Source organism: Diceros bicornis, chromosome 27 (assembly GCF_020826845.1).
Source record: "Diceros bicornis minor isolate mBicDic1 chromosome 27, mDicBic1.mat.cur, whole genome shotgun sequence".
NCBI classification, from domain to species: Eukaryota; Metazoa; Chordata; class Mammalia; order Perissodactyla; family Rhinocerotidae; genus Diceros; species Diceros bicornis.
Window position 1 is genome coordinate 26,975,069 of NC_080766.1, and position 27,687 is coordinate 27,002,755.

The 27,687-nt window shown below is 40.2% G+C and overlaps 1 protein-coding gene across 1 annotated transcript in view; it reads left to right on the plus strand.

Annotated features, from left to right (window-relative positions):
* Nucleotides 1-23,596: 23,596 nt before the first annotated feature.
* The window catches only part of JAM2 (junctional adhesion molecule 2), a 61,215-nt gene continuing 57,124 nt past the window's right edge, over nucleotides 23,597-27,687 (plus strand). Inside the window, exon 1 of the mRNA XM_058522956.1 lies at nucleotides 23,597-23,908. Coding sequence (XP_058378939.1) covers nucleotides 23,842-23,908 — 67 coding nt within the window. The 5' untranslated portion in view covers nucleotides 23,597-23,841. The remainder of the gene's footprint in view (nucleotides 23,909-27,687) is intronic.

Here is a 27,687-nt window from a genome sequence, read left to right on the forward strand (position 1 = left end):
TTAAAAGGCATCCTGGGGCTGAATTTTTGTCTCTTGTTCGCTGATGTATGTTAAGGGCCCAGAACAGTTCATGGCACACAGTAGGCGCTAAATAGGTACTTGTTGAATGAATGAATGTCCTTGCAAAAAATTCCAGAGTGGTGTCTAATTCCTTTGTCGCACGAGAATATTATTGCTATTGAAGTAAGCATTCCATAGGTGAAGCATGGAAATGCTTTTATTCAAAGTCGTTTAATGCTGTGGCTTTACTTAGGTCGTGTAAATTTACAGTCACCCCCTGCCTTTCCCCCTCTGCTCTTTGACTTGCAATCGGAATACCACCAGGTGGAAGTACCCGCTAAGGAACAAGTGCTAAGATAAGACTACTGTCTCCTTGTCCCAAATTTTACTTTCACAACTGCACAGGAAAAGTGTAATTATCTTCACTTTTAAAATAAGAAATGTAAGTCTCCTGGCTTGGATTTAAACCCAGTCTACATTTTACTACGCCACCTCACATTTAAGATCCTAATTCAAACTACGAAATATACATACATATATATGTGTGATGTGTATGTATGGTGTGTATATATATCTTTTGCTTCCTCCTTAAATTAGCATGCAATTATTCCCTTGAAAGCTCTTTGTTTCACCAGTCTTTTAGAGTCTGTCCCCATTTAACCCCATCTAGTTGCCTTCAGAACATTTTAGAGCAATATTTAAAGAAAACCTCAGAACATAAATTTAAGGGTGTTTAATCATAAATCACATTGGGAGCAGTAATTGAAAGTCGCAAGTATCACAGAAATTAACTTGGTTGTTAGTAATGATAATGTCCAAGCAATATTGGACATATGCCAGTCATATTGAACATATGCCAATCAATCAGGCTTATTAATTCTCACAATCTACTTGTGCAATAGGCATAATCATCATTTTCCAGGAGAGGAAATTCAGGTTTGAAGAACTTGAGAGACCTACGCAAGGTAGCTGTTTGGCCAAGAATTCTCCAAAATATTTCCCTACTCTAAATCTCCTTTCTTGCCTCCTTCTTTATCAACCTTCTTTCCAAATCTTAGTCTCACACTGTTTCAATCTCTCTCCCAAATAAAAGGAATCAGGTCTGCGGCGGTAAATGTCTAAGGTGAGCCTGGAACATATTATTGTGCCAGAAAGCAAGAAAATTATAGACAGACAGAAACGTGTTAAAAGACACAGGATCCAGCTTGAAAGGGGCTCCCGTTGTACAAATTTAGGACAGTTTAAATAACAAAAAGACTAATGACAAGGGATTATAACATTATATATGTTAAAAATCCGTGAGTCGATAGTGGTACTCAAATGAAAATGGAGTGGAGAGGAAGTTTTCTTTACAAAAGAATGCCAAATAATACATACAGTAGAAATAATAGACAGGGGGAAATCACCATTCTGCAACTACCAATGTAATAATTGATTCTGGAAGGGATCATCCATAAATGCCAAAACCAATGGTGAAAGTTTGTTGGGGATCAAGATATTCACGTAGTACCTAAGTAACACCCCACAAATTACTGCCAAAACACAAAGGGATAAAGGAAACCTCTCAATGGGAAAATCTGGTGGATACACCTAACACAGTGATCAAACTTACCATCACCCAATATGGGACAATCTGACTTTATCTGTGCCTCCTGGTTGTAATAGAAATAACATCACCCGTGTAGTATTCCTACCATAAATGCTTAACCCAAATCTAAAGAATTATGAGGAAGAGAAATCAGATGTATCCAGAAAATGATACATTCGGCACAACAACTGGCCTGAACTCTTCTAATATAGCAGTTTCATGAAAGATGGACCAAAAAAAGATTAGGGAACTGTTCTAAATTAAAGGCGACTAAAGAGACATACAACTAACAGCTGTGTGTGGTTCTCGGCTCTTGGATGAGGAAGAAAAAAAAATTTACAAAGGATATTATTATGACAGAGAATTTTGAATATGAACTGTATACTAAATAATATTATGGCACCAGTGTTATAGTTCCTGGATATGATAATAGTGTTGTGGTCATATAAGCAAAAGTCCTTGTTCTAAGGATATAATGTTGAAATATGTAGGGCTGCAGTATCGTTATGCCTATAACTCACTCTCAAATAGTTCAATAAAAATAGGGCTCTATAGCCAGAGAGGGAGCAAGAGAAATTAACCAAACGTGGCAAAACTTCACAAGTGGTGAAGCTAAGTGTGGGGTTGATCATACTCCCCTTTCAACTTCACTCTGAAATTTTTCAAAATAAAAAGTTGGGGGATTCATCACAGTAGTTTTCAATCACAAAAGTTTGTGTTGCTCACATAGCATGTCAGTGGCGGCAGTTACAGGCCAGCTGTGGCTCTGCAACTTTATTCTAGAATCCAAGCTGTAGAAGTGGCCCCTACTTGGGACTTGTGCTTCTGTGGAGGAGGGAAAGCCTTGCACTGGCTCTTTAATGCTTCTGGTCAGACTCACCTAGTTCCCAGCCTCACAGGCCGCTGATTCCAGCAAGTCCCACAGCCGGTGGAAGGTGTATGCCTTCTACAGGGAGCCAGTGCATGAGGGTGTAGAATTCCCTTGCAAGGAGGAAATCAAGAATCCGATAGTACAGTAACCTTCCCATGATCACACAGATGAGCTGGGACTCAGACTCAGATAGATCTCCAAAGCCTATGCTTTCTTTTTTCCCAAACTCATATTTTTTTAATCTAAATACTTGATTTTACATTTTCAAATTATTATACATTTCCTTGCTTAGAAAATCAGAAAAAAAATATTACGAGGTACACGGTGAAAAGTTTCCCTCCCAGCTCTTTTCCCCATTTACAAGTTCTTACCAAAACCACACATGGGATACCATTGTTATTAATTTCTTGTGTATCCTTGAGAGTTCTTGATGCCTCTATCAGCCAATCCAAATATATATCCTTATTTTCTCCCCTTTTTGACCCAAAATGCAATATACCAAACACATGGTTCATTACCTTGAAAAGTTGTGCTTTTAATCAGTTTGTGTTAGTCTGGGTCCCCTGAGGAACAGACGCCAAGATAGAGTTAAATATGCAAGGATTTTATTAGGGAAAATCCCTGTGAGAGAAAAGGGGAAGGAGCCAGATAAGGCTGACCCCACATGAAGCAGAGAAGGAAAGGAGAGAGAGTGGAGGCATTCTCGATTGCCATGCAAGCTTAAGAAGCTTCATCAAGGCCACGGGGAGAGGGAGGTCCTTGAGCCAAAGTCCACCATCAGAGGGTCCCCAGTCTCCCAGAAGCCGGCTGCCTTAGCATCCCCTTCCAGTCTTTGGCTGGAAGCATCGGGTAGGAACCGGGAGGTGTGGCCTCAGAGCAAACATGGCCGTAGAAATCCATCAGAGCTCAGCGGCTGGGGCTCTCTGTCAATGACGCTCCCTGTAATTGGAGTGGAAAGAGACACACATGAAAGAAGTGGTATTTAAGAAATCGAATAATTAAAGAAGCACTTGCTATGTATTTTACATTTCCTACAGAATAAACACACATATACATCTCTATCAATTAGCTCACATCAGGCCTCAACACCCTCCACTTCCACCTGGCCTAATAGGTGAGGACAGACATGCTATGTGCTAATAAGAAGAGAGGAAGAAGTAGGTGAACCTATGGCTTTTCTTTGTTGATTTTTTTTTTCTAGATGATAAATTTTTTTTTTTTTCTGTGAGGAAGATCAGCCCTGAGCTAACATCCATGCTAATCCTCCTCTTTTTGCTGAGGAAGACCGGCTCTGAGCTAACCCAGATGATAAATTTTTGTTATCTACTTTTTTTTTTTGAGGAAGATTGGCCCTGAGCTAACATCTGTTGCCAATCTTCCTCCATTTTTTCTTTTTTCTCCCCAAAGCCCCAATAGATAGTTGTACGTCATAGTTGTACATCCTTTTAGTTGCTCTATGTGGGACACCGTATCAGCATGGTTTGATGAGCGGTGCACAGGCCTGCACCCAGGATCCAAACCGGCCCAGGATCCGAACCCACAAACCCCACACAGACGAAGCAGAGTGCGAACCTAACCGCTACGCCACCGGGCCAGCCCCATGGCTTTTCTTTCTATTAGTGTGATACCATGGGGCCAAATGGGACCTTCACTTCAATATCGTTCCTTACCAGCTCCTTAATGGGCTGAGGTGGCAGTGGAGTGTGTGTGCGTGCGTGTGTGTGTGTGGTGGGTTTCTGGAGAAATGAAATGCGCTTGAATATAATAATGTACACATAGGCCACTCCTTCTGCCACCACCCCTCCTTAAAACATCCTTTTTTTCCTTACAGCACAAAAAAATCTTATCAGTTCTTTCCTAATAGTAGAGAACCAAGGATACAGATTACCAAGGTATATAGTTTCTTGGTAATAGTTTCTGTTTCATTTCACTATATAGAGAGATATATAGATATACGTGTGCGTGTATGAATTGTGTTAAGAAAGTAAGTTTTTTGTTTCTAACCCCCATTAATAAATACTGAATAATATTTATTTAAAATACTAAAGATTCAGTACGTCTTGAAAACTATAATTAAATCACAAGTTGAAGGGATAGTAAGGATCCTTTATTCCACCTCCCCCCTTTAATAGATAGAGAAGATGAGTTACAGAAAGGCTGGTATTTGGCTCAAGGTCATACAAATGCTAGGGTAGCATCTGAGATAATTGGAAACAACAGGGCATGCAGAAAACGCCAAGACTCCTGACATTGGCATGCACTCCTTAAAATGCTCTGATCATCCCACCCTGCAGCAGCCACACCAGATCCTTCATTTCATAGATTTGTGAACACTGCAAGAATTCTCCTCCCATTTGTTTAGGATTTCAAAGATGTACTAATCCCTCAAACACATGTTAATATGGACTTTCTTTGATGAAAAGGGACAGAGATATTCTCCGGAAGCAAGCTCCTCCTTCAGCCCCTCCATCCTATTTCAGAGTAAGAAAACCTGTTAGACTACCTGGAAGCTCACTTAGAGTTTTTTAGAAAGGGGGTTCATGGCTCCTAGCTGGAGGGGCAAAGGGGCTAAAGTAATGCTCTTTTGGTGAAACAAAATACTTTCCTCCAGAATCCCTCTTCCTTAAGGATACATAACCTTTTATCCACTTTTTATTGTTGTTTTAAACTCTTGACTTCCCCCATCTTATTCTTTATCCCTTGGCTATGACACTTGCCTGTCCTCCCTCCTCTCCCCACCATCCAATCTTGAGCTGCCCTGGGGAGAACACACAAGCTGAGTCCTGATCACCCAAAAGCCACCTACACCCGGTGACTAACTCATGACGTGTAGGATCGTGAAGGAATCACAGCCCGAGTTAGACCCCAGATCTCCACTGCTCAGCCCTGTGACCTTGGGCAAGTTGGACCATAATTTACTTAACCATACTGTCTTTGAGGTACACTTAGGATATTTGAAATGTTTTGCTGCAGTGAGCATCAGTCTATCTCACATCTGTGCACTGGTGTAAGTATTTCTTCAGAAGAGGTTCCTAGCAGTGGAATTGCTTGATCAGGGATATATGCATTTGAAATACTGGTAGGTGCTACCAAAGTGTCCATCAAAGCCATTGACACACAAGACAAAGCAGAGACATGTTTATTCCAGATGATAGTTATGAATATTATCATAGTGGTAAAAGGCAACACTTTCACAAATTTTTGAATTTGTGACTGAGGTCCAGGGTCACACCCTCTAATCTTCCCTTTCCTGTTTCATATGCAAGAGCTTTTTTAACCTGGCCTGGCATTTACCTGTTTGAGTCTGGCATTTATCTGTTGGAGTGATTGAAGAAAATGCAAACCCAGAGCCAATAATTTTAACTTCTTGTCAATCTTTGGTTCAAAGGGCTGGATTTTATCTCTAAATCCTATTATGAAGGCTTATTCCACACAATTGCATATCTTTGAATAGAATGAGTTGACATAACTAGACTTTTCTTAGTGTTTTCTTCTGGATTCACTCTCAACCGTTTTAACATTATTATTGTTGTTTTACATTACAAAAACGACATAGTCTTTAAATTCAAACATGAGGAATATATAGAGAGTGAAGCATGAAAGTCATCCTTCCCAATCTTGCTACATTCTATATCTATACATCTATAGCTGTATCTCAGATACTCATATTTTTCAATCCATTATTTAATATCTAACTGCTCCATCCTGAAATTATTCAGGTTATTCAAATAAATCTCCAAGTAGAAGTGGCAAAGGCAAGGAAATATAGGGCACAACGAGAATAAAGAAATAGCAACTTCCTAAACAATTCTCTCTGTGACAACTGTGGGAGTATTTTGATAACTGTTGGCAGCAGGACACTGCATGTGACGTGGGGAAGGAAACCTTGGCATTCAAACAAGCAAATGGTTTGGCGACAGTTTATTAAATTTCTGCCATGCTTGCAAATGCCAGTAACAATTTCTCAGACTTCGGAATTACTCCATGTGACAGGTTTGAGAATGTTTCACAATTGTCATCAAATAAGTCACCTTTGAAAATTAAAAATTATATGAACTCGAATAATTGTCACTACTGAAACAAAAGCTCACTGGAGTTTAGGGATTTAACTTATGCATTTTCGATGCTTCTCTGCCATAGAATCAGAGGCTAAGCAAAGGCATCCAAGTAAAATTATAATTCAGTCTTACTAGTAGGTGTCTATCAAAGTATTAAATCTTCTTCAGGCCAAAAATAGTCCACATTCTTTCCTAAATTTATAGCAGTAAATGCTTAAATTAAAAAATATTTCAAATCAATAGGTAACTTTATACCTTAGGGAACTAAAATAAGAAGAGCAAACTAAACCTAAAGCTAGCAGAAGGAAGGAAATAATAAAGATTAGAGCAGAGATCACTGAAACGGAGAACAGAAAAACCATAGAGAAAATCAATGAAACCAGAAGTTGGTTTTTTGAAAAGATAAACAAAATTGACAAACCTTTAGCTAGACTGACCAAGAAAAAAGAGAAAAAACACAAATTACTAACATTGAGAATGAAAGAGAGCACATTACTACCAACCTGATAGTAATGAAATAGAGTATAAGGAAAGCTATGAACAACTGTATGCCAACAAATTAGATAACTTAGATGAAATGGACAAATTCCGAGAAAGACACAAACTACCAAAATGGACTCAAAAAACTTCCCACCAATAAAAGACCAGGTTCTGATGATTTTACTGGTAAAGTCTGCCAAAAATTTGAATGAGAATTAATACTAATTCTGTACAAACTCTTCCAAAAGATAGAAGAGGTAGGAACACTTTCCAATTTCTTTTATGAGGCCAGAATTACTCTGACACCGAAACCAGAAAGAGATATCACAAGAAAAAAACTACAGACCAATATCCCCTATGAATATAGATGCAAAAAATCCTCAACAAAATACTAGCAAACTGAATCCAGCAATATGTAAAAAGATTATATACCATGACCAAATGGAATTTATCCCAGGAACTCAAGGGTAGTTTAATATATGAATATTAATCAATGTAATACACTATATAATAGAATAAGGGACAAAAAAACCACATGATAATCTCAATAGATGCAGAAAAGACATTTGACAAAATCCAACACCCTTTCATCTGCAGCTACTATTATACATGATGGTGAAAGACTGAGTACTTTCCCTTAAATCAGGAACAAGAAAGAAAAGGATGCCCACCCTTTCCACCTCTATTTGACATTGTACTGGAGGTAACATCCAGGGCAATTAGGCAAGAAAAAGAAAGAAAAGCATCTAGATTGGAAAGAAAGAAGTACAACTATCTCTATTTGTAGATAACATGATCTTATATATAGAAAATCCTAAGGAATCCACTAAAAAAGTATTAGAACTAATAAAAGAGTACAAAAAGGTTACAGGATACAAGATCAACATACAAAAATCAATTGTACTTCTACTGACTAGCAATGAAAATAAAGTTAAGAAAACAATTCTATTTACAATCAAGAAGAATAAATTATTTAAGTATAAATTTAGCAAAAAAAGTACAAGATTTGTACACTGAAAACTACAAAACATTGAAAGAAATTAAAGACCTAAATAAATGGAAAGACATCCCATGTTCATGGATCGGAAGACTTAATATTGTTAAGAGGACAAGACACTCCAAAGTGATTCACAGATGCAATGTAATCCCTATAAAAATCCCAGCTAGCTTTTGAGGAAATTGACAAGCTGATTCTAAAATTCATAAGAATTGCAAGGAACCCAGAATAACAAAACAATCTTGAAAAAGAAGAACAAAGTTGGAGGACTCATACTTCCTGATTTGAAAACTTACTACAAAGCTACAGTAATCAAGACAACATGTCACTGGCATAGGGATACACATATGGAATAACAGAATAAATTAAGAGTCAGAAATAACCCCTATATTTATGATGAATTGATTTTTGAAAAATGTGCCAAGCCACAACAGGGAAAGAATAATTTTTTCAATGAATGGTGCTAGGACAACTGGATATTCACATGCATAAGATGGAGTTATTTACTGAGATATAATTCCCATACCGGACAGCATGCAGAAAAGTTATACCTCAACCTCGCAACAGATCAAAAATTAACTCAAAATGGATTAGACACCTAAATGTAAGAGCTAAAACAATAAAACTTTTAAAAGAAAATATAGGAGTAAACCTTTTTGACCTTGAGTTAGACAGTAGTTTCTTAGATAAGACACCAAAGCACAAGTAATGAAAGAAAAACTAGATAAATTGGACTACATCAAAACAAAAAAACTTTGTGCTCAAGACAAGAAAGTGGAAAGACACCCACAAAATGGTGAAAAAAATTTGCAAATCAAATATCTGCCATGAGACTTGCATCCAGAATATATAAAAAACACAATAACAAAAAAAGACAACTAACCCAATTTTAAAACAAGCAAAGGATTTGAATAGCCATTTCTCCAAAGAAGATCTATAAATGGACAACAAGCAAGAAAAGCAATGAGAAGATGCTCAATGTCATTAACCATCAGGGAAACGTGCATCCAAACCAAATGAGATATTACTTCACATCCAGTAGGTTGGCTATAACTAAAAAGGCAGACATTAACAAGTGTTGGTGAGGATGTGGAGGTATTGGAACCCTCAAATGCTGCTGGTGGGAATATAAAGTAATACAGCAGCTTTGAAAAACAGGCTGATAGTTACTCAAAATGATGATGAACATAAAGTTATCACCTGGGGCCCAGGGCAGGCCACCCCAAAATATCCCACAATAGCATATTGATTATTTTGAATTAAAGTTACTGGAGAAGGAAAAAGGGCATTCTGACCCTTCTGACTCTGTTCCCCCTGAAAACAGGAAATAAATCTCCCAAGTGAAAGGTGCTCTCCCTGCATCCTTATCACCAGAGCTAGGGAATTCAGGGCCAAGAAGCCTGCATAAACAAACCTTGCTAATTTACTACCTCAAGCCTAAACTCTGCTTAAATTCCTCACTATTTATGTACCTCGAATCTAAGTTTCTTCGTCCTGTCATTCCTCACAAATTTATTGTTTCTTCGTGTAACAGATATATATATACTGCCTGCTTTGTTCACTCTCAGAGCATCATTTCTCTATGATCTCCAATACGTATGCATTAAACTGGGTTTTTCTCCTGTTAATCTGGTCTTTTGTCAATTTTATTATTAGTCCATTCATAAGAATGCAAGAAGCGTAGAAAGGGATTTTCCCCCACCCCAACATAACCTAGCAATTCAATTTCAGGCATATACCAAGAGAAATGAAAACATACATCCACACAAAAAATTGTACATGAATGCTCATAGCAGCATTATTCATAATAGCCAAAAAGTGGAAACAACCCAAATTTTTAAAAAATTCCTGACCAGTCTGGCTGGCCTTTTGAAAGGATGCCTTATTCTTCATCCCTCGGTCATAACACTTGCCTGCCTCTTCCCATCAAATTTGACATGCCCAGGAGAGAAGACACAAGCTGGGTCTTGACCATCCAAAACTGCCCCAAACTAGCTGGATGCAGTAACATAGCAAAGAGATTTTATGTATTTTACTAGTATTTTGAAGAGCCAGCAAGTTAGCATGGAGGGAGAGGATACTGAATTAATTCAATACACTTTGGTTCCTTATTTACGAAGATGACGTTAATTTTTTATGAACTTTTGTTATACGTATGAAATTTTGAAATGTATGTGAAACGTTTCAGTCATACAGAAAAGAAGAAAAAATAGTATAACAAATGCCATATACCCACCACTTAGGTTAACAATTTGCCACATTCTGCTTCTTCCGTGTTTTTCTGAAGTTCTTTGATATAAATTACAGATATTAAGACATTTCACCCCTAATTTTTCAGTGCGTATCATTTTAAAAATGACATTTTCTTACATAAAAGATGGGTTACACTTAGCTAAAACTTTTGAGGTTAAAACTGGAGATATTTCCAGTACCACAAAGCTTCCATTATTATTCCCATCACTTTTTCCTTTACTAGCAGGAGATGAGGGAAAAAAACTTGGATCTGTTAGAATTGGTCCAAGTACTAGCTGAGACTTTATTTTTTGGTGTTTCAAGAGGGGCCCTGACGGCAGGAAGCAAAGTTCTCTTTGACTCTAAACTATTGACAGACTGTGGTCAAGTTAGGCCAAAAGCCAAAGCTCTCCACATTGAAAAATGCTGTGGAAAGATTTGGCTAAATACCAGTAGCTTTTTCTTAATTAAGAATCTCAGTCAACATATTGGAACTTTTGAATGAAGAAGGGAAGGGAGTGTAGAAAAGAGAAAAGTGGTGATAAGAGGAAGATCAGAAGAGAAAGATGGTCTTATAAACTCCAACTCAAATGCCACAACCAAAGCATCTCTTTCTTCTATCCCCCATATCCTCTAGTCTAACATTCTTGACTCACCAGGATAAAATTAAGTATACAGTCAAGTGTCACTTAACGATGGGGATACATTCTGAGAAATGCATCCTTAGGTGATTTTGTCATTGTGCAAACATCATAGAATGTACTTACACAAATCTAGATGGTATAGCCTACTACACACCTAGGCTATATGGTACTCATCTTATGGGACCACCAACATATATGCGGTCTGTCATTAACTGAAATGTCGTTATGCTGTGGCACATGACTGTACTTTAAACAGTTAGTGAAGGAGACTCTGCGTGTGTGTGTGTGTGTGTGTGTGTGTGTGCGCGCGCGTGCGCGCACGCGCACGAATGCGTTCAGTGACTCGGGGCAGGATAAGGAAAAAATCTGTTGAGTCGAGGTTGCTTATTATATCGACAACTTTCCAGCAGCAACATGATATGGTATTGTTATCAGAAGACTTGCTTATTCTTCATTTCTGAATTTGAAGACTCAAACACAAAAGTAGTCTAGTTTTATAGTTGAAGATGCCTTTAAAATCACACACCTCAGTTCCATTTTCTACATATGAGGAACAGAAGTGCCAGAGGTGTTAGATGGCTTATCTAAGAGTGTCTCGAGGAAAAAAAAAATGTTATTTCTGGAACGGCCAATATATCTCCACTTCAGATTTTCAGAACTCCAGGATGTTTAGGCCCTGTCCTAGGAAGGAATGACAAGGATGGCCATTTCCACCATGGGCTCTAACCCCTGCATCCTGCTTGTTCAACAGCATCCACCCCACAGGGCATTTTCAAAGTCTCCACTGTTCCCTGCCATTGTGTTCACTGGCTCCACGCCAGCAGGCCAGCATTTGAACTTCTGTCCCTGCGACGATTCCTGGCACTTCAGGGAATCAGCAGCCTGGCTTTCTTCATAACATTACACTTTCAGGAAAAAAATATTTTTGAAAACTGTTCCAATTACTAGGAGCACTCATGTCTATAAGGAACAAGGCAAGACTTAAAATTCAGTGAAACAATGGGAGGGTTTTAAAGATGATCATATGAGATAATATGCCTTTTCTTGACTTCTCCAGAGAAACATAAATCTTGGTTTGTGTGGTGGACAGAATATTGTCATGTACAGCGTTATCAGTTGTGAAACTAAATATTAATCTTCCGCAGCTCTTCCACTCAGCAACTTTTCATCAGGGCCAAAAAGAACATTCCGGAAAGACTAAAACTATCCACCTGGCTTAAAGGGGACGGATACAAGAACACAGTGGAATTCCTAAATCTTCGGGAGTGAAAAGACATCATCCTGTTCCTTGTCCATCCCATCCAATTTTCGCTGGAGCAAGGTAGATCAAGTTTATTCACGGTCTCTAACGCCTTCCCAAAGATCTTAAAGATGAAAGAACGCAGCTGAGATGCTGGTAAGAAGTTATTGTAGGTATAAAATTTCATCAGCATTAAGAATTTGTTTATGCAAAAAAATTAAAAGTTTATACAGATATATTAGAGAAAAATGTGTTCAGGATACACAGTAAACACCAAATAAATCATAAGCAACCTGTTTTTGCTACACGTACTCCTATTTAACCACCTTAAGTTGGAGTACAAACTAAATTCCGTACTTTCAAAGAATGCCTTGAGGATGGGGCCCAAGGAAAAAGGGCTACAGTGGATTCTATCTTTTTTTCTGTACTCCAAAACAAATTAACCAAAACGCAAAAAATATTTTTAAGTCATGTTTTTCTTTGTTGGCACAATGGCAGAAATACTCCTTGGCAAATAGGTGCGTATTAGAATCCACTAATAAAAATTTAAGTAATTTTTGCTTAAATTCATATAGCCAGCTGTTGCCAATTGGCTATACAAATCAAAAACTTCAAAAGTTCCCTAATTTTTTTTTTTTTTTTGTGATGAGGAAAATTGTCCCTGAGCTAACATCTGTGCCAGTCTTCCTCTATTTTGTATGTGGGAGGCTGCCATAGCATGGCTTGACGAGCAGTGTGTAGGTCTGCGTCCGGGATCTGAACCTGCGAACCCCGGGCCACTGAAGTGGAGCACATGAACTTAACCCCTGCACCACTGTGCCAGCCGCAAAAGTTGTCTGATTTTTATACTCACTAACTACTCTGAGGAAATAATCAGACAAGACTACAAATATATAAGGATGTGCACCACAGCTTTCTTTATAACGGTAAAAAATCGAAACAACCTAAAAGTAAAATATTGATATGTTAAATAAGTTATTATACCCCTAGAGTAAACACAATGACTGATATCACAGTAGATTGATTGACTTGGAAAGACGGTTATAAGAGTAGAGGTAACAGGGCCGTGTTGTATAGCAAAGACTTTAGATATAGACAGTTCTGGAACCATGTCTTGTTCTGCAATTGACCAGCTGGGTGTTCTGGGGCAATTTATTAGACCTCACTCCTACCCTCAATTCCTTCATATGTAGAATCAAAGGAGATAATGAAAATAGAGCACTTAGCAATGAGATTGCCATATAGAGATACTGAAGCTTAAAAGTACTATTAACTTAAGGGGCTGGCCCAGTGCAGCGGCCCGGGGTTCGCCAGTTCGGATCCCGCACACACACTGACGCACCACTTGGCAAGGCCGTGCTGTGGTGGCGTCCCATATAAAGTGGAGGAAGATGGCCATGGAGGTTAGCCCAGGGCCAGTCTTCCTTGGCAAAAAAAAGAGGAGGATTGGCAGATGTTAGCACAGGGTTGATCTCCTCACAAAAAAAAACAAAAAAAAAGTACTATTAACTTAAAAAAGACAATGTTGGTATTATGGACTGAATGTTTGTGTCCCCTCAAAATTCATATATTGAAACTCTAATCCCCAATGTGATGATATTTGGAGGTGGGACATTTGAGAGGTGATTAGGTCTTGAGGGTGAAGCCCTCATGAATGGGACTACTGTCCTTATAAGAAGAGGCCAGAGAGCTAGCTAGCTTTCTTTCCACCACGTGAGGATACAATGAGAAGTTGGCTGACTGCAACCCGGAAGAGGGCCCTCACTGGAGCCCAATCATGCTGGCACCCCGATCTCAGATTTCTAGCCTCCAGAACTGTGAGAAACAAATTTCTGTTGTTTATACGTCACCCAGTCTATGGTACTTTGTTAGAGCAGCCTGCACTGACTAAGACGTTAGGTTAGAAAAACTTACAGAACAATCACACTCTTGTCAAAGATGTATGGATCTATATGTTCATCCACTAGCCAAATACTTATTGAGCATTTACTAATTGATAAGCACTTTGTTAGGCAAAGAGAATAAAATAATGAGCCAAAAATTAGATGGACCCTGCATTCATGGAATCCACAGTCTACTGATTGTGATCAATTGAGGGTAAAATCCCAGCTGTGATGCCAGAAAGGAAAGGGGTAACAAGAGCTTGCAATAGCAGAATGTGATCCAGTCAGGAAGGGCAGGGAAGTTTCCTAAGGAAGCGGCAGTTGAGCGGAGACAGAAGGATGAGTCAGCATTGACCAGATGAGATGGAGGTCAACGGGGAGCAGCACACATAACAGTTAAGCACATTGAGTCTGAGTCAGCCAGATGCTGTTCCAAACCTCACTCTACCGCCCACAAGCTGTTGTGTTACTGGGCCTATCACTCACTCAATCTCTCTGTGTCAATGACCTCGCTTATAAAGTGGAAATAATAGTTTGCTTTATTTCATATGGCAGTTATGAGGATTAAATTAGATAAGACGCAAAGGGCTCAGCATAATGCCTAATATGAAAATATTCAATGAATGCTAGATAATACTAAGGAAAAAAAAGAAAGAAGATCCAAGTGCAAAGAGGGAAGAGTGTATGCAAAGGCCCTGTGGGAGCATGATGAGAAAAGGGAATAAAGCCCTGGTGTATATTCTGCTTTTATTCTAAAAGTTGCTAGAAGCCATTGAACATGGGGCACTCCATGGTCTCCATCATTCTCCCTCTCAATCTTAGTGCTACAGCCCCACCTGCCAACTCTTACTCTCTAGTACTTGTGACAAGGTCTTTGCACGTGAGTTTCTGTTTTCACAGACTGCTCTTTCCACCTGTCTTCTCCAGCTTCCTTCAGATTTTACACTCAGTGTCACTCCCTCAGAGAAGCCTTCTCTGACCTCCCAATTGGGCAAACCCTTTTATTAATTAGCTCCCCTAGCATACATGCTTGCTTTGATGGTTAACGTCTATCTCCCCCACCTACATCTGCACAAGATGAGACACTGTCTGTTATGGCACATAATTGTGTCCCCAACCGTTAGCACAGTGGTTGCCCTCTAGTAGGTGCTTACTGCATATTGGGTAATGGAAGACAGAAACGAGGGACACGAAGGTGGGAGGCAAAAAAGTGGAGAAAAACGAGATTTGGTGGAGAGGTGATGAGATCAGTTCAATTTTAGACTTGATTTTAATTTAAAATTTTAAAATCAATTTTAACTGATTTTGAGTGATACACGTAGGCACAGATGTTCTAAAAACAGGGAATACTGATTTGGAGTTTGAGAGAAAGAGCTGAGCTAGAGAGATATAGAAAGACTAAGGAGTCACAGAACATGGGAGATAATTGAAGCAAGGGGCTGGGGAATAGCAGGGTCTTTATAGACAGATGGTTTGGGGTCACTAACTGTGTGAAAGAGAGGATGTTATTAAGTCTCTAAGTCTCCTTTAAGAACCAGAGAGAGATAGGACCCTATTACAGCCAGCCGGACTCCCGATAGCATGCTTCCCATATCCTTAGGCTGCTTCATACCTGGAGTGCTCACTCAGAGAACCTGAATGTTGATCCTACAGAAATGAGACTCTTGATTGGTTTGTCATCTGGAGTTTTCCAGGTACTTACTGATATCAATCAGTTATAGATACGGATGTTAAAATATGCGTAATCATATCTTTCCCAGCTCCCTCATTGGGTTGTTGCAGAAAACCAAAGAGAAAATGCATATGAAAGGACTTTCAAATATCAAGTATCAAACAAATGAAGATGACATTATGATTACAGAGTTCAAGTGACAACATTCAAGATGGCTTTTTCTTCTTCTTATGAGAAGAGAGAAATGCATTCCATTGGAGTCCATCTTTTCAGATACCTTAGTGGTTAAGGGTCCTGGAAGTCAGACGAACCTGGGCTTAACTCTGGCTCAATTATTTCCTAGTTCCCTAGTCCCGGGTCACAGACTTAACTTTTCTAAGCCTTTGCTCTTATTTATAAGATAATAATAGTACCTCCTCACATAGTTGATTGTTAGATGATGCCTATAAAGTGCTTTGCACAGTGCCAGACATATAGTACTTAATAAATGTTAATAGTTAATATAATCACTATCTGTAGGAGTGTTCTAGAGAGCAGCGATCAAATGGAAGAATCACTGAATCTTTCCCAAATCCTTTCATTATTCTCTTATTTGGGCTGTCTCACCCCATATCCAAGACGTTGAGTTAGACTGCAGAGCTCCCTGCAACCCAATGGAGAGTTCTTCATCTCCCCACTCACTTTTTAATTAAGGATGTATATTAAGTGTAGTTGTCCTAGGCAAGGGATCTCTGGGGGAAAATAATGTACAACTTGGGTCAAGTGACATCTGAAAAGCAAATCTGTTCCCAGCCAACGCAGAGGGCACAATGCTGTTTGGGGGACTGCACAGGAAAGACCTAACTAGTGTTCATTCCAGGCCTGGCTCTTTTCTTATCTTGCTGTGTGATCTTGAGTAAATCACTACCACTTTGGGCCTCATCATTCTTAACTGTGAAATGAGAGAGGGGGGAATGTAGGGAGGGGACGGCGTTAGAAATTATCTCTAAGTTCTCCCCAAGTTTTAGTTCTTATGATTCCACGCTTATAGACTAATTAATGCCTGTCCATCCTTTGTTTGACTCTGGAAAATGTTTGTTAAATGCTAGCTCCTCCTCCAAGGAAATTCCATTTAAAAAATCATTTTCATATTACCTAATTCCCTGTGAAATTGCTAATCATCATTCAACAAAGAAACCAACCATTGAGTTGATAATAGATGTGCTTTAAAAAAAGAAAGAAAGCATTAATAACTAATTTACTGATGGCTGGTGAACTTGACTTAAATGGCAGGCAGTACCACCTTAGTGACGTTAAGTCATTTAGGAGCAAAGAATATGAAAGAAAGAACGTTCCTGGTTGTAGCAGTTAGAACCAGGTGAGGCTAGTGAGTTTCTGTTCTTGTTTTCTTCTAGGAAGAAAGTTTTGAGCACTGTATTGGTATAAGGTACCTGAAGAAAGATGTCACTTTGAGAGAGTAACAAAGGCTATGTGCAGGAGATACTGTGGGCTTCTCCAAATACGTCTATTTAGCTGGAAAGGGCTGTGGTTTGAGCACAAGCCACGAGTGTGCTTGTGGGTGTATCCGAATGGAATGTTGAAATCAGGCTTATTCCAGAAAATGATCTGAGGAGGCAATGATGAGGGATAAGTCATGAGGATCCCATTAGTTAAAGACCTTAAATTCTATCCAAGGAGTTTAAAATTTATATGAGAGATACTTGAGAATTTATGTGGTTTTGGAAATGCAAGACTTTTTTTTTTCTCTTTTCTCTAAATTGCGGAGTGTGGGCACATTTTCCAGCACCTTCTCCACACCCATGAGGAAAAATAACCCATCCAACACAAAAATACCAAATCTGAGATGTTGTGAGAAGTCACTCAATTTAAACTCAGCCCTTCTCTTCATTGCTTGTTTTAGGAAATGTGCCTCAACACCTTCTCAACATTACCTTGAACTCAGAATTAGAGTAAGTGGAAAGAATAAAAAAATGGCAAAATGTCCGAAAACACCAAGTCCCCATTTATGTTTACCTGACAAAACTGCTTACAGTGTCAGTGAAAGTGGTTATAACACGTGGGGCTAGGGGAGGGGCCATATGATCATGGAGAATGGAGCAGAGTTTAGAGGGCCTCCCGTGGTATTTCCTCCCCATTCCTCCCTACAAGTTGCCCCATGCTTCCTGGGGTAGGGATTCTTACAAGCAGAACAATAATGAAACATACTCCCAACCACTCATCAACGAAGCAGTATTAACTATTGCTATTCCTTTCAGCATCCTGCTCCTGATGTTTGTAATCAGTTCATTATTCGTTCTTACCTTGTGCATTAGTTTTATACTTTATTAAGCATAGAACACAAGTCTGCAAATTTTTTCTACAAGTCTTTGGGAGGCTTGCTTTCTCTATTTTCCAAGTGGTCAATGCCCTCATAATTACGAAATGCAGGAGATGATTCTCAATCCTCTTTTTAGCATTTGACACTGAAACACTTTCGCCTTTGACTCCTGATTCTCTCCCAGTTCCTCTCATGCTTTTTAAACGGCTCTTTCTTGTGTTTTTTCTCTTCTTTTTTGTTTGTTTGTTTTAATTTAGTTGTGAGACTTTATTTTTTAGAGCAGTTTTAAGTTCACAGCAAAATTAAGCAGAAGGTACAGAGATTTCCCACAGTCTCCCTCCCCCAACAAACACATGGTCCTCCCTATTATCAACCTCCGCCCCCAGAGTGGTACATTTGTTACAACTGATGAACCTACATGGACACATCACCACCCAGAGTCCATAGCTGACCTTAGAGTTCACTCTTCGTGTTGTACATTCTATGAGTTTGGACAAATGTGTAATGACACGTCTCTACCACTGTAGTATCGTAGAGAGTAGTTTCACTGCCCTAAAAATCCTCTGTGCTCTGCCTATTCTTCCCTCCCTCTCCCCTAATCCCTGGTTACCACTGACCTTTTTACTGCCGCCATAATGTTGACTTCCCCAGAATGTCATATAGTTGGAATGATACAGTACATAGCCTTTTCAGATTGGCTTCTTTCACTTAGTAATATGCATTTAAGTTTCCTCCAAGTCTTTTCACGGCTTCATTTCTTTTTAGTTCTGAATATCCATTGTCAGGATGTACCACAATCTATTTATCCATTCACCCAGTGAAGGACATCTTGGTTGGTTCCAAGTTTTGGCAATTATGAATAAAGCTGTTATAAACATCTGTGAGCAGGTTTTTGTGTGCACATAAGTTTTTGACTCCTTTGGGTAAATATCAAGAAGCATGATTGCTGGATTATATGGTGTGATATTGTGGTATCACAAGAAATATATATTTGGTCTTTGTGCCTGGGTCCATGCACAGAGCTCCTAAAATCCTTGTAATTTCCTTACTGATGGGATGATAGGAGCATGTTTTGTTATAATATTTGGTCTTAGTCCCAGGTTCATGACACAAGAGCTTCTAAGACCCTTGGAATCTCCAGAGTGATGAATGTCTTTTGTATGCTAATGAGATGACTGGTGGCTGGGGGGCCCTAGACAGCTTCAGGTTGGGGGCTGGTCACCAGGAAGACCAAGGTATGATTACAGGATTGAAATTTTCAGCCCTAACCCTCAACCCCTCCACCCCCCTTCAGGGAGGGGAGAGAGGCTAGAGATTGAATCAATCACCAATGACCAATGATTTTATCCATCATGCCTACTTAATGAAACCTCCATAAAAACCCCTAACCTACAGGGTTCAGAGACCTTCCAGGTTGGTGGATGTATCCATATGCTGGGACCATGGCACACCCCAACTCCATGGGGACAGAAGCTCCTGTGCTCAGGACCCTTCCAGACCTCACCCTATGTACCTCTTCATCTGGTGTTAGTTATATCCTTTATAATAAACAAGTAACAGTAAGTAAAGTGTTTCTCTGAATTCTGTGAGCCATTCTAGCAAATTATCAAACCTAAGGATGGAGTTGTGGGAACCTCCAACTTTGTAGGCAAGTCAGACAGACGTGTGGGTACCTTGGGTACCCAATACTTGCAATTGGAGTCTGAAATGAAGGTAGAGTTGTGGGACTAAGCCCTTAACCTACTGGGTATGCACTAATTCTGGGTAGTTAGCATCAGAATTGAACTGAATTATAAAACACCTACATGGTGTTTGGAAAGTGGAAGAATTGTTTGGAGTGAGGGGGAAAAAAACCCATACATTTAGTGTCAGAAGTGCTGACGGTAGAAACAGATCATATATGCTAGGAGTATGTTCAGTTTTGTAAGAAACTGCCAAACTGTCTTCCAAAGCAGCTGTGCCATTTTGTATTCTCACAGTTCCTTTTGCTCCACACCCTTGCCAGCATTTGGTGGTGTTGGTGTTGTCAGTGTTCTGTGTTTTGGTCATTCTAATAGGTATATAGTGGTATCTCATTGTCGTTTTAATTTGCATTTCCTTGAAGACATATAATGTGGAGCCTCTTTTCATGTGCTTACTTGCCATCTATATATCTTCTTTGGTGAGGTGTCTGTTAAGGTCTTTAGCCAATTTTTTAATCAGATTTATTTTCTTATTGTTGAGTTTTAAGGGTTTTTTGTATATTTTGGATAACAGTCTTTTATCATATATATATATATTTTTTTTTTTTTTGCAAATATTTTCTCCCAGTCTGTGGCTTGTCTTCTAATTCTCTTGAAATTGTCCTTCACAGAGCAGAAGTTTTTAATTTTAATGAAGTCCAGTTTACCAATTCTTTCTTTCATGGATCATGCCTTTGGTGTGGTATCTAAAAAGTCATCACCAAACCCAAGATCATCTAGATTTTCTCCTACGTTATCTTCTAGGAGTTTATAGTTTTGCATTTTACATTTCGGTCTATGATTCATTTTGAGTTAATTTTTGTGAAAAGTGTAAGATCTGTGTCTAGATTCACTCTTTTTGCATTGGTCTTCTTCCTACCTCTTATTGGATTTATTTCCTTGGATTTATCTCCACATAAATATTCACTTCTTTTTCTGATTGATCTCCTTCATTCACTCTCATGGCTTCTCTTGTCTTCTAGAAAGGTCCTCAAATAGTCCATAAACTATGTGCATCAGAATCAACCAGGGTGCTTGTCAGAAATACAGCTTCCCAGGTGCCCCTGAGATGGAAACTTCTGGGACTCAGAATTTTGGCATAATTTTAAGCAGAGAATCACATTTGAGGATCTCTAGGGGATTCTGAGGAGCAGAATCTTGGTAATCACTGTTCTAGGAGATGTTGATGATATCTACATTTATTTCTTGAGTCAATGCTGAGGGTTTCCTAAGCTCTAGCCCAATCTTTCTAACAGTTTGCTGGTCATCTAAGCTGATAACCCTCAGTCAACTCATCCCAAACCTGCCGGAACTATGTGTGCTCCCTATGTTTCTTATTCAGTTAATGATGCTCTGTATAACCACCCCATACATCCACCTAGGCTAGAAATCTCAGTTACCTACAACTTCTCCCTTTTCTCACATATCTAATTGATGACATCATCCTGCTGACCAGGTTTGGGAAATATCATTTGACTCTACCTGCTTCTTCATTTATCCCACTGTGACCATTTACTTCATGCCTCATCTCTGTCTCAGGACATCACAACAGTTTTCAGACTTGTCTAATATTCTGATTCTCTTATCTCGAGTCCATTCTCTACATTTCCATTTGCATCATCATCCTAAGGTGGCAATGTCTCATAGAACTTTCTGTGATGATGGAAATGCTCTACATCTGCGTTGTCCAGTAGGGTAGCCACTACCCCCATGTGGCTACTGAGAACTTCAAACGTGGCTAGTGTGACTGGAGAACAGAATTATAAATTTAATTGAATTCAAATTTATATAGCCACATGGATCTAGAGGCCACCATATTGGACAGCACAGTTTTAAAATATGGGTTTTTTCATATCCTACCTTAGTGCTTTCAAAAAGCTCTTTACCTACAGGATAAAGTCTAGAGTCTGTAGTGTAATACTGAATGACCCTCATAGTCCAACCCTCTTTTCAGTTTCTGTCACCTCTCTGCCCTTAATTCCATGTGTACCCTAGAGCTATTGAAACTTACTTTTCCTAAACAAGCCATAATTTTTACATCTCCCAGCTTTTGATCCTGCTCTTTGCTCTACCTAGAATGCCCTTCCCTTATTTCCTTCCTTTCAAAATTTGACTCCATTTTCAATGCCTAATAAAGAAAGCCCTGCACCCATCCCCAACAGAGGAACATCCCCTTATCCTTGACCTCAAACAAGCTATTTAGCATCTCTCAGCCTAGTTTTCTCATCTTTCAAGTGGGAATGATAAACTTTCTCCCTCACAGAGTTGTTGGGGGGTTAGATATTGCACAATTCAGACTCTACCACTGAGGAAGCACTCAATAAAAAACTGTTGTTACTATTTTCTGTCCTCCCGGAACACTTACCACATGGTATCAGAGGTCTTTCCAGATGGGACTCCCTCTCTCCTCAAGACTGTGAGCTCATTAACAGCAAAGACTTGATCTTGTTCACCATTGTCCGCCAGCATCCGGCACAGTGTAGCTATTTGACAAATGCCTTGACTGGGTGACAAATAAGCAACTGAGTGAATCAATTATTCACGTAGGTCTCAAAGAACAATAATTTTTTTAAAGTATGCCTTTTTTGTGTGTATCTTTAGGGAGCACCAAAAAAAGACATGCAGATGTGGCAAGAATGAGAAAAGAGGATGCCAACAACTTTTCTTGTGGAGCATTAAATCTTTCTTGTTACTGCCCAGAAAAACTGGCATATAAGCCTGTTAAATCTGTGTCCCTTCTCCTTACTTGACTGGAGTATGAACTCTAACATTTTTGCCATTTTGACTTTCCTTTCTGGGCTCCCTGGTTCCTCTGCCCCTCTCCCCACCATGGGTATTAAGCTTCCATCACTGTCACCAAGGAAACAGCGGGGATGCCTCATTCCTCACAGCTCTGCATATTTAAACTCTGGTCGCCTTTGTCCACTGAGCTAGCTAAATTGTTCCCTCGCTTGCCACTAAATCTACTGTCTTCTATACAGAACTTTATCCATTATTCTACCTCTAACAACAACAACAACAAAAAGATGTATAACAAGTTCTTCTCTTGGGAATGGCCTTTTTCTAAACCTGTCAATACTCTTGAATGCACCAGACATTTTTGGTCCCTAGGAGCAAATATAAAAATGGCCTGTTCAGCCTTTGTAGTGTGTGCAGTACAAGTGCGGGTCAATTTTAAAGCACGCAACAGAGCATTCATAATGGGTTTCCCTTTTAAAAGCACAGTAGACCAAAAATAAATCTGACGAAGGTCAGCTGTAGAGTTTTAACATGTGGAAAACTCCACAGGCGGCAGTTATGTAACTGGAAAGAAACACGATAAATATTTCACACCGTTAGATGAACTTCCAACTCTGACACGTGAAAAGCAAAGAACACAAAACACACCTTAACTCTCTCCAAGGAGCAAAAAGCTTACACTGAGAAGGGGCCAAGGCGATTGCTAAATTCTGAGACTTGCCTTCCAGCACGAGTCTTGATTGCTGTTTTTACCCCCTCGCGTCCAAGGCGCGGCCGGCGAACCCCATCCCCCCCAGAGCGCCTCCCCCGCAGCTTCGCCCGTTGGCCAGAAATTTTCCAAAAATCTCCACCCCTAGGCTGAAAATCCAGAAACAAGTTTTGTGCCAAGGAGGGGAGGAGAGGAGTTGGAGCAAGGCAAGCGGAGTTCCCCGCTCCACCGTGCCCCCCCACCCCGCCCAGCAGCCCGCGCCTCCTGCCCGGGGCTCCTCGCCCTGGGGACAGCTGGCAGCCCCCCCGCCGACCAGACACAAAGCGGCTCAATCCGAGCGGCGCGGGGGCGGGGGGACGCCCAGCCAGGGCTTTCCTTCCGCTGTTCGCCTTCTGCCTGCTCATGAGGACCCAGCTGACACCTCGTCCGGCTTCCACGACCCGCCCCCCTCTCACCCGCAACCCCCAAAAAAGAACGCCCCAGACCCCCCAGCCCCCAGCCAGGCCAGACCTGCCTCGTAGGCAGCCGGCTGAGAAGGCGCCCCTGGAAGGGGAAACTGACACCCTATCAGGGTCCGCCCTTCCCCTCCCCTCCGCTGCACGAGACTCTCCTCTCCCACCCCAGAAGTTGAGGGTCCCTCCGCCCGGCCTCCCGCGCTCCGGCCACCGGGACCCTCGAGACCCCGGGAAGATGGCGAGGAGGAGCCGCCACCGCCTCCTCCTGCTGCTGCTGCGCTACCTGGTGGTCGCCCTGGGCTGTAAGTTGCTGGGGTCCCTCCACCCTCCCGCTCTCTCCTGCTGGGACCAGCTCCCCGAAACCTCCAGCGCCTGCACGCGGCGCTCGTGGAGAGCTGTCTCCGGGGCTCTGGGCTGAGGGTCTGCCGCGGGGCATCTGACTTGGCGCCCAGCGAGCGGGCAGGCTCGAGGGCGGGAGGCTGGTGTCTTCGGTTTATTGTAAATAGCATCTGATTTTGTCATTTCTAGTTAGAGAAAATTAACGGTGCACACCAGTAGGTTCTCGTCTTCGTGCAAAGTTGGGTTAAGTTTTCAAAGACACAGGGACGTGAACAGAATGCAAAACTCACTAACGCGTTATAAGATGCTAAGATCCCAAGATGGCATCGCTCGGAGGCAGGCGCCGGCCACACTCTAAGTACCAGAGGAGGGGGCAGTGTTCGAGTTTTCTGGGCTTCCGAGGGCCCCAGTTGTGCCGGCAATACGCAGTGCACTTGTGGGGCGGGGGGTGGGGGAATTCGTGGCTGCTGTGCCAGAATTACTTTTATCCTCTCCACCTGCGCATCCACATTCAGTTAGAAAAGTCTGGTCTGGGGACTCCAGCCAGCTGCTGTGTCCTCAGGGGACGTCCGACGGGATGATTGTTAGAAAGATGCAGAAGCTGAATGATCGAGGAGCAGGCGGACGTCCCAAAGCCAATTTCACGGGATGGTTCTAAACAAGATTTTCACGGATTCTGGACTTAAGAGATTTAAAATCCTGGGAACGTTTCCTATTATTGTGTTTTCTTCGCGTTAACTTTTTAGGAAAATGGAAGAAATTACAATAGAATTTAAGCACTTAAGCAATGAAGCCCTCCTTTTTTCTTTCGGTTTTCCTTTTCTTTTTCTTTCCTTTTTTTTTTTTTTTAATAGTATGGATTATTGTTGCTATTCAAGTTCTGGTAATAAAATACTTAAAATAGCCAGATGAGTGTCTAATACTATAATCCAGTGACTTTTTCTCACGCTCTCATTGCCGAAGTGAGTATTGCTCAGCTCAAGGTGATGTGGGCATTGTCCCTCAGTGGGGGAGGAAGGTGCCAGTTGTCTCAGTGAAGGGGCGTGTGCTGACCTGTATTAGAGAAAATCAAACTAGAAAGGCAAGGTTTCACAATAAAACCATTATGCAGTTTTGAATTATCAGTTGGTATCATGATGGACACACAGGGGAAAAAATGCACTAATGCTGAAAGGCAACAAAGACGCAGGCTGAAGGAATTGTAACAAAACTACTGGGAAAGTTATGTATTCCACTGACAATCTTACGTTTCAAATAAAAAAGACTGACTTTAGTGTAGAATTGTCACTGGTTAAAAACAGAAAATGGTCTTACTCTGCTATCCCTATTTAGTAATCAAAACAGAAACAATACACCCTAAATTTGAAATTGTAGCCAAGAAACAACCAAGAGGTAAACTAAGGTTTAGATGAATGGGCAGAATAACCTCTTCTTCAAGCTTTGGGTAAATCCAAGGCATTGGCTCTTCTAACTCTCACTCCTCTAGGGGATTAATTTGGAAGTGTGTGTGGATATTTTCTATATTGTTCTTGGTATGCCAAAAGGTCTAGCATTGCAAGAATGTTTTCTTTTCGTTTTTAAAATAAATTTTTAAATTTTAGAATAGTTTAAAGAAAAATTGTGAAGATATTATGGCGAGTTCCTATATACACCACACCCACTTCCCCCATTGTTAATATTTTACATTAGTATGATATGTTTGTCACAATTAATGAACCAATATTGATACATTATTATTAAGTAAAGTCCACACTTTATTCAGATTTCCTTCATTCTTACCTAATGTCCTTTTTTGTTTTGGATCCCATCCAGGACACCACATTACACTTAGTCATCATGTCCCCTTAGCCTCCTCTTAGCTGTGACAGTGTCTCAGACTTCTCTTGTCTTTTATTACCTTGATGGGTTTGAGGAGTACTGGTGAAGTATTTTGTAGAATACCCTTAGTTGGTATTTCTCTGATGCTTTTCTCATGACTAGATTGGGTTTATGGGTTTTTTAGGAGGAAGACCACAGAAGTGTAAAGAGCTATTTTCATCACCTCATATTAAGGGTACATACTATGAACATGACCTATCACTGTTGATGTTAACCTTCATCACCTGGCTGAGGTAACTTATGTCAGGTTTATCCATAGGTCGCCCTTTCTTTCCTCTTTTCATGCTGTAATTTTTGGAAGGAAGTCACTATGTACAACCCACACTTAAGGAAGAAGAGTTATGCTCCACCTCCTTGAAGGTGTAGTATCTCTATAATTATTTGGACTTCTTCTGCTTGGGAGATGTGTCTTTCCCTCCTTCCCCAATCATTCATTCATTCAGCCATTCATTTTTATATCAGTATGGGCTCATGAATATTTATTTTATACTTTGGATTATAGTCCAATACTATTTTATTTAGTTTATTGCACAGATTGTTCCAGCTTTGACCATTGGGAGTTCTTTCAGTGGTTCCTATGTTCCCGTGACATATCCCCATCATGTATATATGCATTTTAGTTTTTGTTTGTTTTTAGCACTTCCTTACTTTTTGGCACTATAAAATGCTCCCAACGGATCTTGCATATTTCCTGCTCTAGTCCTAGAATCAGCCATATCTCCAAGGAGCCCTAGTTCCTTTTATTGGAGAATGGTGTTGGAAACCAAGATCTGGACACTAGGTGTGCTCATTGCTATTAGGGTGTTGTTGAAAAACAAGAATGTTCTTTAAGGCTCAGTTTCACTCCACCATCCTGTTTGTGATTTCTTACCTCCGGTTTCATGTCTAGATCTGAAATCAGTATATTGAAGGATTATGTATATATCAGACACTGTTCTAAGGACTTTCTTGTATATTCTCTCTTTTTAAGTTCTCAACAAATGCATAAGACAGAGCATATCTTCAGCTTGTAGATAGTGACCCCAAGGCTCGGGAAAGCTAAGTTACTTGTCTAAGCTCACTTACCTAGGCTGGAAAGAGATATAACTGGGATTTGAAGATCTGAGAGTTTGCTCCATAGATAACTGGCCTTCACTCCTCTCCTTGTTTTTCTAATTGAGCACTTAACCCTCTTTGCTGTGTTCATTCAAGAAAAGACTTGGTGGATTTCTTATGCTCTATTTACGTACTCATCTTCTTAATGTTCATCCCAAATATAACTGTACCACTGTTTTGTTCCAATTCTATTATATATAATGTCATGCTTATTTCATTCTTTCCTTTTATTTCTGTTTGTCAGCATTCTTTATTTCTTTCTTAATAGTCTGGAGGATTGCCTTTTGTTGTTGTTTGCTGTTACTTAAAACTATGATTTCAGCATACCTGTTGCTATGTAGACATTTATGTGTGTTTTTAGTTGAATTATATTTTTCTCCCTCACTAAAATTGATATTTGTTCACCATTGGATGTCCAGTGCTGAGTAAAGTACCTGGTAACAGTAGGTGTAAATATTTACCTATTAATTAGGTGGGAAAGGGATGAGGTGTAGTGGGTGGAAAAAATGTTTGGATAGATTTAATGATTGTAATATAAATCACGAAGCCCTAACTTTTGTAAGTAAATGGAGTGTCAGATTTCTCTGAGGTGACATTTAAGACAAGGAGTTGAATGTGAATGAGAGCAGTGTGATGTTCTTGACACCACGTGGCTGGTAGCAGCTGGTCCTCAGATCTGGACTGGAACCCAAGCCAGGCAACTTGGCCTGAGTCTGTAATCTCTCATTAACTGATAAGGACTGTGGAGGAGTTCTAGGTCTTCTGCAAA